Source organism: Diplotaxodon limnothrissa, linkage group LG14, assembly GCF_057381915.1.
Source record: "Diplotaxodon limnothrissa isolate DT_005_m linkage group LG14, D_limnothrissa_male_GT1.1, whole genome shotgun sequence".
Taxonomy (NCBI): Eukaryota; Metazoa; Chordata; class Actinopteri; order Cichliformes; family Cichlidae; genus Diplotaxodon; species Diplotaxodon limnothrissa.
The window spans coordinates 28,728,530-28,745,777 of record NC_140609.1 but is presented as its reverse complement, the minus strand read 5'-3'; the positions used below and the strand labels follow the sequence as shown (position 1 = coordinate 28,745,777).

Here is a 17,248-nt window from a genome sequence, read left to right as displayed (position 1 = left end):
CTCTATTCTGTAGGGCTCTGTCAGCGGTCCTTCTGTTCCTCCTGGCACAAAGGAGCATATACCAGTCCTCCTGGTTGATGCACTTCTACGGCTCTGTCTATGTCCTCATGTAATGACTGATAGACTGTCATGGGAGATGCAAATAACTCTGTTGGCCAGTAGTGAAGAGGGCACCAACACAAAACAAAACTAGAGCAAACTCAATCAGGAGGGATAAGGAGAGAGCAACAATCTGTGGCCACTACAAGTAAAACCCTCTTTCATTTGCACTAAATGTATTCATAATGATCTATCAGTCCTAACTGGACAGACTGATATGCCCGAGGTTTAACGGACTGTGTGCAATACTGTGACGATCAAGCAGTGCATTTTGCTATAATGATTAATATACATTTCTGATAGTTTCTGACAAACGTTCCTGTCTTTTGTGTTCTGCTCCTAATATTCTCATATTCACTAATATTGAATTCACTAATATTCCTTTCCTTTTGTGCTGCAGCTGTTTTGCTTAAATCTCACTGATGATTTTAAAAGGGATTTAAATCCGGGGACATGTTTCCTGAACCAGTGTTTTAACATTTAGAAGTGCTGGGGTCACCCCCTTCCCAGAAAAACTCATCATTAAGAAAGTACAGCTTTCTTCCAACGATCTAAGATGCTTTGCTCTGTAACAGAGTACCAAATCTCCACGTCTTATGGTCTTTTTGGCAGGCTTTGACCATGTGTTCCAATTCACTTTCATCACTTCAATAAAACAATTCTCTGAACTCAGCAGGATTATGTGATTTGGTTCTTGCATATTCAAGTTGTCATCTATGTGTTTTTTGTGGATAAACTGAGACGAGCAAGGTTTCTGTTATTTCTGTTAGTGGGTTATTTTTTTCCTAGTTGTTATTTTTAAATGTGTGATTTTGCTAAACTTTGAAACTTGATTAACTAAGTATGTGACCATAATAACAACTGGTGGCCCTTTTTTAAAAGATACAGTTAGTTCCATAATTAAAGACAACATTTTTGTACTTTTGCCTCTTCAGAGGATTTAAAATCAAACGGTTAAGATGTGACGGAAGTGCAGACTTTCCGCTTTAATTTAAAGGGTTGCACAACAAATTTAGCATGAACTTTTCAGGAATTACAGCCATTTTTATACATAGTCTACTATTTTCAGAGGCTTAAAATAGTTCCATCAATTCCATCAAGCGGTTTTATGGCTGATTTCTTGTTATTTCATGAAACAAAGCAGATGTAATATGTGAAGTTTCAAGGTCTTGAATTTATATCTTATAGCTTTTCATGGTGATTTTAAACATGAGGCCCAAAGAGATTTCAGGAAAAGTGGGAGAGGCTGAAAAAAACAGAATAAACCCATCAGACAGCGAAAGCTTCAGGAGTGACTAAATAACAATCTGGTACAATCTTAAGAAAGAAAGAAGAAACAAATTGATCAGCTCACCAAGACCAAAAGGCCCATAGACTACAGAAAACAACTAAAGTGGATGATGACAGAATTATTTCCATGGTTGAAAACAGAAAAAAACCCTCTTTGATCAGATCAAACCAAGATTAACTTGTACCAGAATGACAGGAAAATAAAAATATGGAAAAGGCGAGAAACAGTTTATGATCCAAAGCATGCCACATGATCTGTCAAACATGGTGGAGACAAGGTTATATCGTGGGCATGTAAGGTGGACAGTGGAACTGGGTCACTATTGTTTTTTGATGATGTGACTGCTGCTACACTCTCTGCTCAAATTCAGCCAAATGCTGCAAAACTGATCAGGCAGTAAAGTGCAAATGGATGATGACCAAAAGCAAACTGCAAAAGCATCCCAAGAGTATCTCAAGGCAACGAAATTGGGTATAGAAAATAAATGTGAGGCTGAGAGGTGCAAACAAGCAACAACTGAAGGTGGCAGCAGTAACGGCTTAGCAGAGCATCTTAAGGGAGGAAACACAGCTTCTGATCCTCTGAAAATGGGAGACTATAAAAAATATCTGTAATTCCTCAACAGTTAATTCAAAGTTTTTGTTAAATAGCTGACTTATTGATTATGATTAATAATGATATTATTTTGAAAGTCTCAGGATAACATTAAACCCAAGCAGAGGCTATTTTTCTTTGGTCTTGTTTAGTTCCTGTTCTCAGGCTTCAAACAACCCAAACACCTTGGTGTGATGGCTGAGAGGCAAAATACTGGGGAAAAGGGCATCAAAGCACTTGCTCTTCCCTTCTTGTCTTTGACTGCTGCACAGTTTCTATAAGGCTATGAATTCCTCTGGTCTTTCATTTTTGACACAGCATGAAAACGCATATAGAGATTTACAGTCAGAAAATTAAGCGGAATATGGAAAGTGACCTGGTCCAACATACTGGAAGAGTTTCCGCTATCCTATTGTATTCTCAGTATGATAACTCTTTCTGGAAATTAGTTTGAATAACTCTTCCTGTTGTGAAACACTAAGTTAATGAATAATAGAAATAAAAACACTTTTGCTCAGGTATTACCATGTTTACCTCTGAGACATTCATCTTTAATGGGAGACATTCTGAACCCATGTTGCTGAGGTAAAGCCAAAGTGAAACCAGCTTCTTTAAGGATGGCTTTGTTCCATCAGTTGCATCAGTGAAACACCACAGCAAACTAGCAACAACAGCAGGAACCTGAAATGATCGGTGTGCTTTTTCCTGCCACAGTATGACGCCTGTGAAACAGGTCCTTACAGTCTTTGTATAATCACCAGAGCACACTGCTCGATGGGGACTTTTTTTTCAGTGCTGATGCAAAACCTGGGCAAACATAACCTGAAAGGATGAACATGACATCAAGTGAGCAAATATGGAGTGGGTGGAGAGTTGTTTTTGCAGGCAGGAGGGGGCACGAGTAATTTAAGTTTAGGCATTGCGTGCTGGGAAAATACTTACTCTGCATTGGAGAGAAGAAGACCTCAGACATGGGTGCAGCCTTGGTCCATTTGTACTGAGGGACAGGCTTTCCATGACTGGACTTACAGCTCAGAGTCACATTGCCCTTCACCACTGGGTTCCCTGTCATGGTGCACACTGGGGGAGAAGGAGGGACTGGGCAGAGGGACAGATAATGTTAGTGATTTAAAACATGCGCGATAAGAAGCTACACCAGCAGCCCCATTTAGTGAACTTCTATGGTAGTTGTAATGCAGCGCCAGCGATGTGGAAATGTCTCAGGGCAGTAGCCACGCCGCAAAAAAAAAGTACATTTCAATCTGCTGCTGGAGGATGAGGAAGTGTGTGAGCTGCACTGCAGACTTTCTGATTACATCTAACCTTTGAAATTCCTCTGACGCTGCGGACCATTACCTTTGACATTAAGGCTCATCTCCCCAGAAATGCCAGGAGCTCCGGGGATGACGACAATACACGTGTAGCGACCAGAGTCGGATTCCTGGGTGTTATTGATGTAGATGGAGAGGTTGGCCGAGGGCATGGCCACACTGAAGCCCACTCTTTTTGTGAACTCGTTCTGACCGTGTCCGACCTCACCTGAGCTAAAGTTTATCACCTGCACGGAGAGAACACGTCCACAGAAACACAGACATCACTACATCGATATGGATTATTTCATTCAAATGAACATTTTTTTGAATTCTGCCTGATATTAAGATGTGCAGATTACCATGTCCTTCATAAAGATAATCCTGGCATCTACAGATGGTGGATGTTGAATTTTAGCCTGATTTTCTGTTTGAGATAATCTCACAGGCATCGGAAACTGTTTAGATAATATTAATCATATAAACACACACAAACATAGTGCATGTGCAGGCATGTGCAAGTTCACTAGCAGCGTGTGCTATGTAAGAGAGGTACAGCACAATGTAGGGCTCAAGTGTCATTAGAGGCATATTGTCCTTCCTAACGCCCTCCCCTTCTTCCTTCCACTATGAATTAGACAGTGGCTTTAGAAAAAATCCTAATCTCTACATATCAACATGTTTTACAAATCTCTATGGGTGAGTCAGAATGTAACATTGTCATGCAATGCAACATTACTCTCTTCCTCTTGCTTAAATTAAACAATAAGAAGATCTAAACACAGCTTTAAATACAGTCTTTAAACTGATATTGTATGATAGAAAATAATCTACGCAAAGTAGTTCAGTTCGTTGTTTGAGCTCTAATAGTTTTTGCATTAGATGTAAAGCTTCTGTAGCGCTTGCCAGAGAACCAACCAGCAAACCGTACTTTACTCTAATCCCTTTAAAGAGGCTCTCGGTTGTCTTTGCACCAGAGGTCAGAGCAGCTATTCAGCACAACGTTACACTGCTTCGGCTGTTCCCTTCTCACCTGCTTGGACTCGTTCCCAGAGAAGTACCAAATGAAAGAGTTTTTGGAAATGTCTGCGCTGGGGCTGTACCACGCTTGTAACACCACCATCTGGCCTTGTACCACCTCCATCTCTTTTCTGGGGAACTCCACCTTCTTTGTGTCACCTGGAACCAAAACAGTGATAACAAGGGTTTAAAAAGCACTTCTTATCATGACCTCGACGGAGCAGCTGAACAGCAGCCTTGACTGCTTTTTGCAGAAAGCCAGGTTGCTATGGCAACACAATAAGTCAGTTTAACTTTTGCGTTTGTTTTATTCGACTTATTTCTGGGGATTAGATTGAATCCATTTTTTGCAGGGCTCCAACAAGAGATCATTATTTTGCAGTCATGGAAGATATCAAAGATATTCACATAATAATATTAGGGAGAGAGAAGCAGCACTGACTTTCACTGATATAAGAAGCTGAAGCAATAATTTTTAATAATACTTTGGTATAAAAATCACCCTGATTCTATTTTAAGTTGTCTGAATATCAATAATCCGTTTTCTTTTGTTTTTGTTCTGTAAATGTCTGCCATCATCATGGCCATGTAAGAGATATTAGTTGAGTGATTTTAACCATCTTTTTTCGCAGCAATTGTTTTGATCTGCAATATGAAAAGAACTACTCAGGAAACCAGAACATCAGAGACGTAGCAGCTCATCCATCTCATGATCCTTCACAATTCCCAGGTTATTGCCCGTCATATGACAAATGTGAGTTGACCTTGAACACAACTTGTGTATTTTTAAGTAAGTTTCACTAAAATCTGGCCACGACTAGAACAGGAGGACTAGTAAACGGTGGCATAAGTGGCGTATGCTCATCGTTCTTTAAACTGGATGAACCAAAATTAGCGGCATAAAAACTTTTGAACAGCACAAAAACAATAACTAAAATTGTCAAATGACTTAATGGCTTCATTGTAACATCTTCATATGTAGTAAAAACTCAATGATAACATTGCAGAAGGTGGAGATTACTACTCTAGTTTCTCTGATCTGAGCACTCTTGACAATTTTAATTTAAATCAGTATCTCTTAAGTTATTATCTATGGCAAAACAAGCGGACATTAGTGCTGCCAAATCAACAAAGATCTAAATCACCACACACCCAGCCTCTAAATTCTCAAATTTAGCCTTCATAAAAGATTTACACTACAGTAGATTAAGTCTCTACTGTTCTGCATGGGAAACGAGCAAATGGTGAAGGAGAAAAACAAACTTAACCCTTCGTATCAATACATGAAAATTGTAACTCTTTATTTTTATTGGAGGATATTAACGCTTTTCTTTTCACTCGTTTGACCCCCCCCCCCCCCCCCCCCCTCCCAGCAATGGTTCATTGTTAAGATGCAAATTAAAACGCTATATTTGGTTCTTCATCTGCATCTGATACAGGTTTAAGAGGTAAAGAAAGTAGAATTTTGGCTTATCTCAAACTAATTTCATCAACCAAAAGTCATATTTACAAGTGTCCACTATCTCACTACTGTTAACATTCGGATGAAGCTGATGTGGTTGGAAAATGCTTCCTCTTAAACTCTTAAATACATTTGCACATAGAAAAGAAACCAAAGACGAAACGACGGAGGTGGAATGATGATAATGAAGCAGTCATGGTGATATGAAGACAGGTTGTGGGAAACGATAACACAAAAGAGATCTTTTTGAACTCACAGGGTGCCCAGTCACCCGAACCAGACACCTGAAGCTGGATCAACTGATCCCAGCAGCTGGTCTCCGTCTGAGTCTCCAGTTTGGAGCTTGCTTTAAAAACTAAAGCCAAGGACGTGAAAAAGACCCACTGCTGCTATATCCTTTAAATGCTGCAAATGAAACAGTGAAAAGTGTCCCTCCTGCGCTCAAATGGATGGCAGGGCGTAGCAGAGAGGAATGGGAGGCAGCGTTATGATCCATAGACATCCAGCTGAGATCCCCACATCTGTTCATGCAGACACGCCTTCCTTCTCTCCCACAGTGAAGCCATGCAGGGGCAGGAGAATTAGTCAGAGGGTGGTGGTGTGGGCACAGATGGAAAGGAGGAAAGTGTGTGTGCATGTATAAAGCACCAAAAAATGAAACAGAACTTGTTTTTGGGGTTTTTTCACATGCACTTTTTCCTGCAGTGACTCAGTGCTTTCTTTTTCCTCCTGGGACAATGTGACCCCGCAAGTGTGGTGCTCCTATCCCTTAATTTCTCAATCTCTGAATCTGGTAAGTCCTTCTGACTAATCCCTCAACAATCTCAGACTCAATCCTCTCACCTCATGTGAGCAAAAGAGCTCAGCTGTACACAGATATGATGTAACACACGATCATTTCTCCCACCAATACCAGGGTCACGATCATCACAGCAACATGTAGGCTTTTCAATTACAAAACTGTGGGGTGGTTACGGGGTTAGGGTGACCTCAGCTGAACCTGTTTGCAAATGATGCAATCAGAAACATTAGATAGAAGAAAATTATCTAAAAAATATTTTTCAAGGCAGAAAGCAACTTGACTCCTGCATCCAACCCTAACACCTCTTATGTCGGGTGGATTTTTTGGATTGCGATCACGTGGTGCACATGAGGGGCAGTGCAGTTTGATCTCCCTTTGGGTGAATGTGCAAATACACAGGTGAACCTTGACCTTTCAGTAGGCTGTACTGAAACTAATAAGACCCTTAAATGTATCAATCCTACAGAGGCACGCTTACAATTAGTAGATGTAGCAGAGCTGCTCATTCATACTCAAACTGAAGCTCATCATCTGTTGGCATCTAATCGCATAAATATTGAATGCTAAAATGCGGACACAGTGTTGGTTGTAGATAAAAGGGACGTCACCAACTGAGGGGAGATCTACCCTGCTTTTATTTTTCATCAACACATGTAAAGATGTCAAAAGCTGTGATTTATACTGTGACATGTAAACGAAAGGAAAACATTCTTCCTGTTTGTTCCTCATTTGCTCGTGCCAGCCATGTTGAGGAGTAAAGCCATCTATTGGGCATGTGTGCATGAGATTAATATCTTTATCGCCATCATCATCACCACCGCCATGCCCATATCAGCCGTCAGATCAGCCTGTTTTTGATTGGTAATGTACAGCAGCCCAGGGTGCAGCGAAATCATCTATTTTCAGATCTGAAACATAGATTTTTCCCTCGCAAATCCTGTTAGCTCTCTGATTTCATTTCCACCAGCTATCGTCTTTACTGTCATGCCCATCAATAAAGCAATATGTACATGCTGCAACAATTGTGTAATATTATTGCATAAATGGTCTTGTTTGTGATGCAGCTGTGTGGCGTATCTCCGACTTCTCTAAATGGTCACATGCTCAGTGTATGCTGATCAAAATACAGCGTGTACAAAAGGCCCAATTAGAGAGGACCAGCTTTGTTCTGCAGGTCGCTTTTCGCTATGAATTTCTGCAGAGAGCTTGCAGAAGCAGTGCATGCAAACAGCATTTCTGAATGATACACGGAGATTTTGTGATGAAGCGCGATAATAACCTGTAGTCTTCTAAGTCCAGACTATTCTTGTGCTTCTTTGAGCAGGTTTATCCTCAGAACTGTGTCATTCAATTTCCTGTCTCCATCTGGGATGAGTCTGTGTGTGTGTATGTGCGTATGTGTGTGTGTGTTTGTCTGTATGTGTATGTCAGTAGACTCAGATACAAAGGCTGTTCAACATGTGGATATGGATATAAATCAACTTAAATCCCTCACCAGAGGTAAAAAATCTGGAAAAGCTACTAATAAAAGAGGATACTGGAGGAAATGAGACTAGGTAGCCTCAGCTAACCTTGCCCTAATTATATTTTCCTAAAGGCTATTGTTCAGCCTAGCCACGCTTTGATTCTGCTAATAGGATTCTTTCCTTTATGAATAAACAACATTTAAAAAAATATATAATATTATTATTTTTCCTGAGGGGCATCTTGGTGGATTCTCAGCTGCAAAAGCATTTCAGATGGCAACGAAACTGTACTAACAAAACAGAATAGAACAACAAGCCCAGTCAACCATATCACGCATGCTGGAGCTGGAGCACAATTAGGAGACCAAATGTGTTTCCTGTAGTACCGACAGTCGTCCATAGGGGGAAGCACTTTCATATGAAACCAGAGATCCTCTGATGGTAGCTAAAACCCCAGTGGAAACCATCATTTCGCCAGAGCAGCTAAATTTAAGTCCCAGCAGATGAATAAATAACTGTAAACAGATGCAACGCAGTAAGTAAGTAATCACAGACTTATATAAAAATGAAATGTTGAAAAAGCAGCCTCGGCAAGTGTCTAAAAATACACAAACTAGTGCCTCACTTACTCAGATATGTGTAATTAGCATGTCTAACAGGGCATCCAAACCTAGTTTTGCTGTGTTATGATCAAATGAAGGATTAAAAGTCGCCCCCCCGCCTTCCACCTCCAAGCCCTCAGGTAGCCATGTAGGCCTGTGTGAAGATAAACTGATCCTCTTTAACCAGCCTTACTCTATCTCTCCGAGTAATCTCTGCTTCCACCCATGTCTTTCCCTCATGTGAGTCTCTCTCTGGAGCTAAAGGTTTAGCTGAGGCTGATATTAACTCTTGATTTCCACCTCTTCCCCCCCCTTTTTTCATAATCAAAACAGCAGAGCGGGGCTTTAGCTGTAAAATGACCTAACAAACAATATATTTGAATTTTAATTAGACGGTAAACACAATCTCACATTTTCATGACCTTTTTTAATCACTATTCCAATGTTATTAACCATTCAACGAGCTTTTATGCTGTAGGTTACATTCACCAACTCACACAAGCACATTTTTAAACCACCTATTTAATGTGTACAACTCTTATCTATAGAAAACTGGAGGAGTCAGTCAGAACCACTGACCTTCTTACATATTTAGTTTAATCTGTTGTTTCTTTCATTTACATTCATTAAAACCATAAAAGCACTGAAAATGCCCTGAAGCAACACAAAACAGAAAATCGAAGGTCATATGGTGCTGAATCTGCGAGCACTTCATGTATGTAAATGAAGAGGAGGCAAGTGAATAAATGAAATTGGGAGAAGTAGAAGGCAAAGAAGGTGGATGATTTTAAAGACCTGGGGTCAAGCATCCTAAGTGAGAGACAAGCGTATAAGAGAGGTGAAGAAGAGAGTGCAGGCAGAGAGGTGTGGGTGGAGATGAATGTCAAGAGTGATTTGTGACAGACTGAGAGAACCAGGAATGAAAGGGAAGGTTTACAAGATAGTAGTGAGACCTGCTGTGATGTATGGTTTAGATACGGTGGTGATAAAAAAAAATGGAAAAAACAGGAGGCTGAGCTGGAGATGGAAGAGTTGAAGATGTTAAGATTTCCACTGGGAATGATCGGCATGGACAGGACTAAAAATGAGTACATCAGAAGGACAGCTCAAGTTGAGCAGTTGGGAGACAAGTTACAGAGGCAAGGGTGAGAAAGTTTGGACATGTGCAGAGGAGAAATAATGGATTTATGAGACAAAGGATGTTGAAGACGGAGCTGCCAGGCAGGAGGAAAAGACGAAGGCCACTTCAGTCCATCCAAAGATTGACTGGATTGAATCCAATAGAAGGTGTTGTGGATAGGCGTAGTTTTGGGTCACGTGGTGTCAGTAATAGTGATTGCTATATCACCTGTTCACGGCCCGAGGGAAATTTTGTGAATGAGTGGGTGATGGGGGAAGTCGACTTTTGCTGACCGCTCAAGCTTGGAATGTTTTTGATCACTGTTTTTCTACGGATTTTAAGGAGTTGATAACAAATAAAGGAGAACTTTGACTAACGTTTTAAACAGCGAGCGTGTCAACATTATTCCCCTATTCAGCTGCTCGGCGACTCAAAGGCTTGACAGTCGCCAATAGAAGGCATGCAGATGACTAGTGTGGCCAAAGAGGATGCTAGGGATGCTTTATTGGTACAGTTATGGCCCCGTCATATCAACTGGGCATTTTTTAAACACCACAGCATACCTATTCATCTTCTGATGGCTGCTTCCAGCAAGATAACATAGTATGTCACAAAGCTCAAATCATCTCCAAGTGGTGTACTGAACATGATAATGAGTTCACTGTACTCAAACGGCCTCCACAGTCACCAGATCTCAATCCAATAGAGTTACTTTGGGAACAGGAGATCTGCAGTAACTGTGTGATGCTGTCATGTCAATATGGACCAAAATCTGAGGAATGTCTCCAGCACATGGTTGAATCTGCTTGTGGTGAGGCGTGGTCGGTGGTGCCGTACGGACGCACCTGCACGGCATCCGCAATCATGCCCGCCTGTTAAAACACGGGGACGGGAGCGGGTCAGGAGCAGTGGAGGCGCCGCTCCAGCCAGTGGTGGACAAGGTGCCAGAGGGTCCGTGCCCGCTGGAGGTGGAGGAGCCGCTCCAGCCAGAGATGGAGGTGTACGAGGGTCCGCTCCAGCTGGGAGCGGTGGAAGAACCATGTGGGGAGACGGAGGTCCCCGCGCCAGTGGAGCCTGCTCGATCCGGGTGCGAGGTTGAGGCACGGACTGCCCCGGAGCAACGGATGCTGGTCCAGCCGCCCGAGAGCAGGGGCTCACGACTGTGTCTGCAGGGTCGTGCCGGCTTGTCAGGTGGCCGGCCTCCGGACCAGCGTCGCTGCCACCACTGGAGGTGTGGCCGGCCCCCGGAAGAGACACACAGCCCTGTGGTGAGGCGTGGTCGGTGGTGCCGTGCGGACGCACCTCCATGGCATCCGCAATCACACCCGCCTGTTAAAACATGGGGACTCATGGGTTGGTGGAGGATTGTGTTGTGGTGTGATGTGCGGCTGCCAGCCTGTGAGCTGCAGCTGGCGCGAATAAAAATGGCTCAAAGCAACAACCCGTGGTCCCGCCGTGCCTTATTCACACCACACAGCTCTATGGAGAATTATACGGCAAAAGGGGCCCAACCTGATACTAGTAAGGCATAGTAATAAGTGTCTAGTGAGTGTATACAGTAATCTAAGGGAAGTGTCCAAATTCCATTATAATTTCTTATTATATTATGTGATACATATTGCCATCATTCTCCCACAAATGATTATCTGAAAAGGAGCGGCTGTAATATGGTTAGTTTGAAATCTGTGAAGTGACTTTCAGTAATTTTCAGAATTTAATCCAGAACAGCGTTTGGAAAGTCTTCAAGAGTCATATTCCTATTTTATTTATACCCACAGTGAAGAGTCAACAAGATCTTAGTCAGTAGACCTTCTCTATACACTCAGCTGAAAAGGACAACTGTAAGACACCAAAAGCCAGTTGACTAAACATCTCAAAGACTGTTTGTGTGTCAGGGTCCTGGGTCTGAGCAACCCAGGATCCCTGAGCAGTTATGAATTATATGATTATTATTATATGTATTTTGGTGTTGCTGCTGCTCTTCTCCATGCTTGTAGATGTGAGTGTGTGTGTGTGTGTGTGTCTGCGGGTATGCTTGGAGGATGGAGCTCAGCCACCTGCAGGCCTGAGGGGTGTGGCCCTGCGGAAGGACTGGCCACACCCGAAGTCACACACCTGCTGCTGATCAGGCCTCGTCGGGGGAGCTACTTAGGAGAGAGTTGGAGCTCCCACCGACGCGGGATCATTTCCTTGAGACTCCACGTTAGTCGTCCCATTGAATTGAGTTAATGTGTGTAAGTGTATGCCCGCGGTTATTTGTGTCCTGACGGCTGCGTCTATTGTTTCCCGCAGGAGGAGCGTGGAAGGCACGAAGAGCAGCGAGCACCGGGGGGTGCTGACACGGGAGCGGAGAGCACAGAGACACGAACTATTCACGCAGAGACACGACACGGGAGTCTGGGAGAACACGGGGATTTATTGTTGTTTTTGTTCCACTCTGTAAATAAACACACTGCTTGAACTTTGAGCTCCGCGCCTGGGTCCTCCTTCCCCACATCCCCACGGTCTGCCAGCCAGACCGTGACATTGTGTGTGTTACTCAGATTTGCCATAGTGGAGGTGATATAACCACAGGTGTTTCTCAGAAACAGAAAAATACATAATAACAACTCCTTTTATACCTGATACTACCTGAAAAGAGAAAACAAGATTAAAATGAGTCTTTCATTTTTATGTATGCAGTTTTATGTTACTGTACATATATTATACTAATAATATACCAAGCAAAACCTTCTGGAAAACTGCTTAAAAATCATGTTTTGGGGAATAAACAAACACAAGTATCTTAATCAAAAGCCACATGAAAAAATCAGTGACAGCTGACAAATTTCCATCATTTCCCAATGTATAGCGTGATATATTTTACGCCACATGTTTAATTAAAATGGAGATCATATGTTTGCACTCACAGCTGGTCTGAACATAAATAATTAAAAACACCAGACTCATTTTGCTCATTACAATCTTTCATCACACTGGCTGATTAACAGATCTCAATGACCTTGAGCTTTACTTTTATCGAGAAGTTCAGCAAGTGAGAAAGCCATTGCAAAGTGATTTTCCAGATTTTTTTTTAAAAGTCAAACAAGGACAAACATGAACAAAGATTAAAGCGGAGCCAGAAAAAAATGGGTTATTCTCTGATTTTGTCTTTTGACAGACAGGACCAGCAGGAATGTAGGACAACAAAATAGCCTTGTTGGTGTAAAACTGCATACTGGACTGACCCTACAGGCTTCAAGCAGATGGTGCTTCAATAATAAATATTTGGGGAAGGCTCCTTTAAATTGGATTACATTAGTGTAATCTCTGCAGCTATTTTAAACCATTTTGAGTGTGCTATCTCATCACAGTAGCTTTAATCCCTCTTAACTTTTGATTGTGTTTAAATTGATTCTCCTCGCACACATGGCTCCCAACTCCCACAACCTCCCTCTGGTTCTCACAGCAAAGTCGTTTTACTCTCACATGCAAAAGCAGACACATGTGTAGTCATGCACACACACAAATATACACACACACATGCAAAACTGAAGACTGTTTTTACAGTATCACCTTGAGGTCGTAGCAGAAGCAGCGGCCCACTCACATTAGAAAGGTGGCAGCTGAGAACATGCAGCATTGTTTCCCACTGGACTAAATTTAGTTTGAGTGAATGTGGAAATATTCGGGTGAAAGTAAACATTAACACAGGCCTAGAAACCAGTCTGTCACAATCTGGCAACCAAACTGGTCAAACTGCCCCCACTGGATCAGGAAAACCTTTTTGCAATTGCTTTGGTAGCCAACAATAACTGCATCCTCTACTTTGAGTGAAACTTTGAAAAGTATGATGAAAACCAGAAACAGAGACTAGGTACCTTAAAAGGAAATGCTGCACTTTTTGTTGGCTACAGCGCTGCAGGGCTTTTACTTAAGGTCTATGTTTTCTGTTTCTGATAATCAGGCAACCACAACAATCTGATAGTGACCAAAACAATGAAAAGAAGGATTTTGATGCAGTGTGCGCTTTGCTATCACTTTCACTTAGCGAGGTTTCTGGTTTTTCCTAACTAGTTCTCGAACAAATTCCACATGATATCACATGAGAAACCTCTACATACTGATTGTGGCCCATGTACACAGAAATAATACTGTCCACTATGATTAAAGTATCCACTGTAATTAGAGCATTAACCATATATTTAAAGCAGGCGGAAGCTAAGCTAGGCTAGGCTAAGCTAAGCTAACTGCCAGGCTGACCAAAGAGTTAAAATGGTATTAAAGTTTTCTGGTTAACTTTAACCCAACCTAATGTTAAGTTAAAGTTTAAGTGATTATCACCATCTTTTTATGTTATCTTGTGGTATGCGCCATCTCATGTAAAGCTGTTGAACTGAGGATTAAACTGGGTTTGACTTTAAAAGATTAAATTGTAAATTTAAATCAGTCAGAAAAACCACAGTTACGTTTATTTTAATCCAAATTATTGAGCGCTATTTTCCACTTTTAAGAGGGACGAAAAGTCTGCGTTATGACATTAGAGTGACAGGCGGTGGAGCATCAGTCATTCTACAACTTATGGCAGACCCGAGTTCAACAAGTCACAGATTTTTACATACCATTTTTAAATATGTTCTTAATTCAAAGAATGTGGCTCTGGATCATTTCTCATTATGGTTATCAAGAAAAACCTACGTAACTATATTCCCGCCACCACACTGTCATACTTGTATGTTTCCCAGTTTGGCTGGTAATTGACTCGACGGGGTAAAAGACATCTTTGGCGTTATGATTTCTATTAATGACTTTTTCTATTTTAACTTTTGACTCAGTAACTGCCGAGTTCCAAACCTGCTCTGGCATTAACGTCAGCACAAAAACTTTAAAAAGCTCCTGTAGGTGTAATGTGTAGTTGGCCAAGGAATTTGATCCATTTAGTGTAGCAAGCTGTACGTAATAACGTAGCCAGTGGGTGTCAGTATCAGTTGAAAAAAGACTCCTTTAAACATAAACATGAGAAGCAATAAAAACCGGAGAGCCATGACCCTTCATGTCCTCTCTGACACTGCATTCTGCCAACACAAAGGTAAATACGAGGATCAGTTGCCTCTAAAGCACTGAGGCAAACGCTGCGTGATATATTGTACGCTTAAATCATCTAAAATGAGATTACTACCATTACAACCTTTGATAATAATCATTAAGATAAGATAAGATAAGATAAGATAGAACTTTATTAATCCCTCGGGTGGGTTCCTCTGGGAAATTCGACATTATTCACAAAGCTCGCATCAGTGAAAACTAAATAGAGATCAGTAAATTTTCACCGTACTACTTCTCTTCTTTCCCCTCCTCTCTTAAGGAGTGTAACAACAGGTCAGTCAGAGAACCGTTGCACACGCTTGGCTTTTTGTCCTTTGACTCTTATCCTGAAAGCCCTACATGTCTTCTTACAGCCCTGACATACAGAAAATTTAACCGCAATGCTCTTTTTTGTGAACACAGCGCAATACAAGAAACTGGGAAGCAGAGGAACAGTTTTCTATAGTCAGAGAAAGAAGGAGGGTGCAGTGGGCTGAGGCTTTGATCACATGCAAATACCGCTCACACAGGGGATATAGGTGTTTATGTGGGAAAACAAAGACTTCTATTGTAGGACAACTTCTGTGACTTATGCAAGTTGAACTGAAAAAAAAGGGTAACATCTGTACATGTTGGCATTAATGTATCACTTGTATAAATGTTCCAAACTGGTAAAAAAATTAGCTGAATATGACCACAGTAGCTGTTGTGGTGACTTGGTTTGTCTGATTTGAATTAGCGGATGCCAGCCAGAAGCCTTTTCATCCCAGCTGTCCATCTCGAGTCCCGCAGTGCACTTCCTAACCCCTCTTCCAGCCAGCTCTTGGGTCCTCGTGGCAGGGAATGAAAGGCAAGCTGAGAGCTTAAATGGGTCTGCAATGTTACACCACAACAGAGCCCATAACCACCATGCTACCCCTCACACCATCTCGGCTCTTTGAAGAAGATATTTATAAACCATTAGTGTGGCAGCAGGGTGAGGCTTGGCTGTTCTATCTCCCAGATCTGTCATGTGTTACCATGCACAAGGCGAGCTGTGCTGACAAGAGTGACAGGGTGAGGGCTGAAAGGGCCTCTGCTGAACAAGTCCAGGGTCGAACATGACGGCTAAGGCCCCCTCTTGCCACTTTACTGCCTGTGGGACACGGGGAGGGCTTAATGCAGTCAGACTGTAATTAAGAAGCTGAGTGATCTGATTTCAGATTTCCACTGAGCACTCGGCTGAGAGGAATTACAGGATGAGGCTCATAATCTGTATACAACATCAGATGCCTCACAAGTTCATCACAGGAGGACGTGCAGGGTGAGAAGTAAATTAGATGCTGCTTTCACTTTCTGGAGACTGGAACAGTCGTCTTTCTCGTGTCTGTTTATTAAGGAACAGTTTGAGTTTTTTAGCACTAACACTATTTAGATGAATCTCTTCGTATCAGCTTAAATACAGATGTGTCAATATGGTCACTTATAGATGTAGCTGATGTATTTACAGGTTATTACAGGTTTACAGTTAGTAATGATCACAGAATTTCTTGACAAAGCATAATAAGCCTATGCTACAGTGGTTCCTCAGAGACCCCAGACACCAAAGGTCTGTGTTTAAAATTCTCCCAGATTTTAAGATGTCAACCTGAAAGCAGGATTTAAGACTCAGAAGGCCATGGTATAAACAGAAAAAAAGATGTCCTGAATTCAACTTTTACCAGACAGACTTAAGGCAAGTGTCAAATCTTAACCACAGGGTTTTTTTTGAAGTGCAATCCAATCGATATATGTGACTTTGAAGTTCCTAATCAATGTGATCAGCAGGATGGAGCCTTTTAACTGATGCACAGACCACATCTGCCTTCACATCTTCTGCCTTTAACAGACGTGTAAAGCACGCATTTAACAAATGTTGTGGCTATCAGCCACACAGGCCTAGAGACCAGTTGGCAACTCACTGTCAATCTTCAGTTGCTAAGGAAAAAAGCCGACTGGCAAGTGGTTGTTTTCTGTTGCTAGGTGAAATCAGCCACAAAGAAGGTACTGCACCAGAATCCTCCTTTTGTTGATAGTAGATTGCTGAATTCACTGTTGTTTGCATGAAAGATGTAAACTTATCTCCAAAAAGTGGTTAACTACAACCAAACGCTAGTGAAATTTGAAAAAGTTCAACACAAGTTTTTTTAAAATGTCGTACCACTTCCACCATAAGGTTTCAAAAGGTGCAACTCTTACTTTGAAGGCAAACAGTCTTTGTTTCCTGTTTGCATTGCACTTTTTCATGTTTTACTGCCACTCGGTGAGTAACTGCCAAGTCTTTGCAGACAAGGGTCGCACAATTCATATTAATCGCAATAACAATTTCAGCTTCCCACAAGTGAAGATGATCGAGTGACACTGAAAATATGCACGCCACCAAAAGAAGACAAAGCAAAA

At 41.8% G+C, this 17,248-nt stretch overlaps 1 protein-coding gene across 1 annotated transcript in view; it reads right to left on the bottom strand.

Moving 5' to 3' along the window:
• esamb (endothelial cell adhesion molecule b) overlaps positions 1-17,248 on the bottom strand; it is a 57,046-nt gene that overhangs the window by 10,164 nt on the left and 29,634 nt on the right. Inside the window, exons 2-4 of the mRNA XM_085370328.1 lie at positions 4,328-4,473; positions 3,341-3,542; positions 2,927-3,082 (exon numbers count right to left, since the gene is read on the bottom strand). Coding sequence (XP_085226454.1) covers positions 2,927-3,082; positions 3,341-3,542; positions 4,328-4,473 — 504 coding nt within the window. The remainder of the gene's footprint in view (positions 1-2,926; positions 3,083-3,340; positions 3,543-4,327; positions 4,474-17,248) is intronic.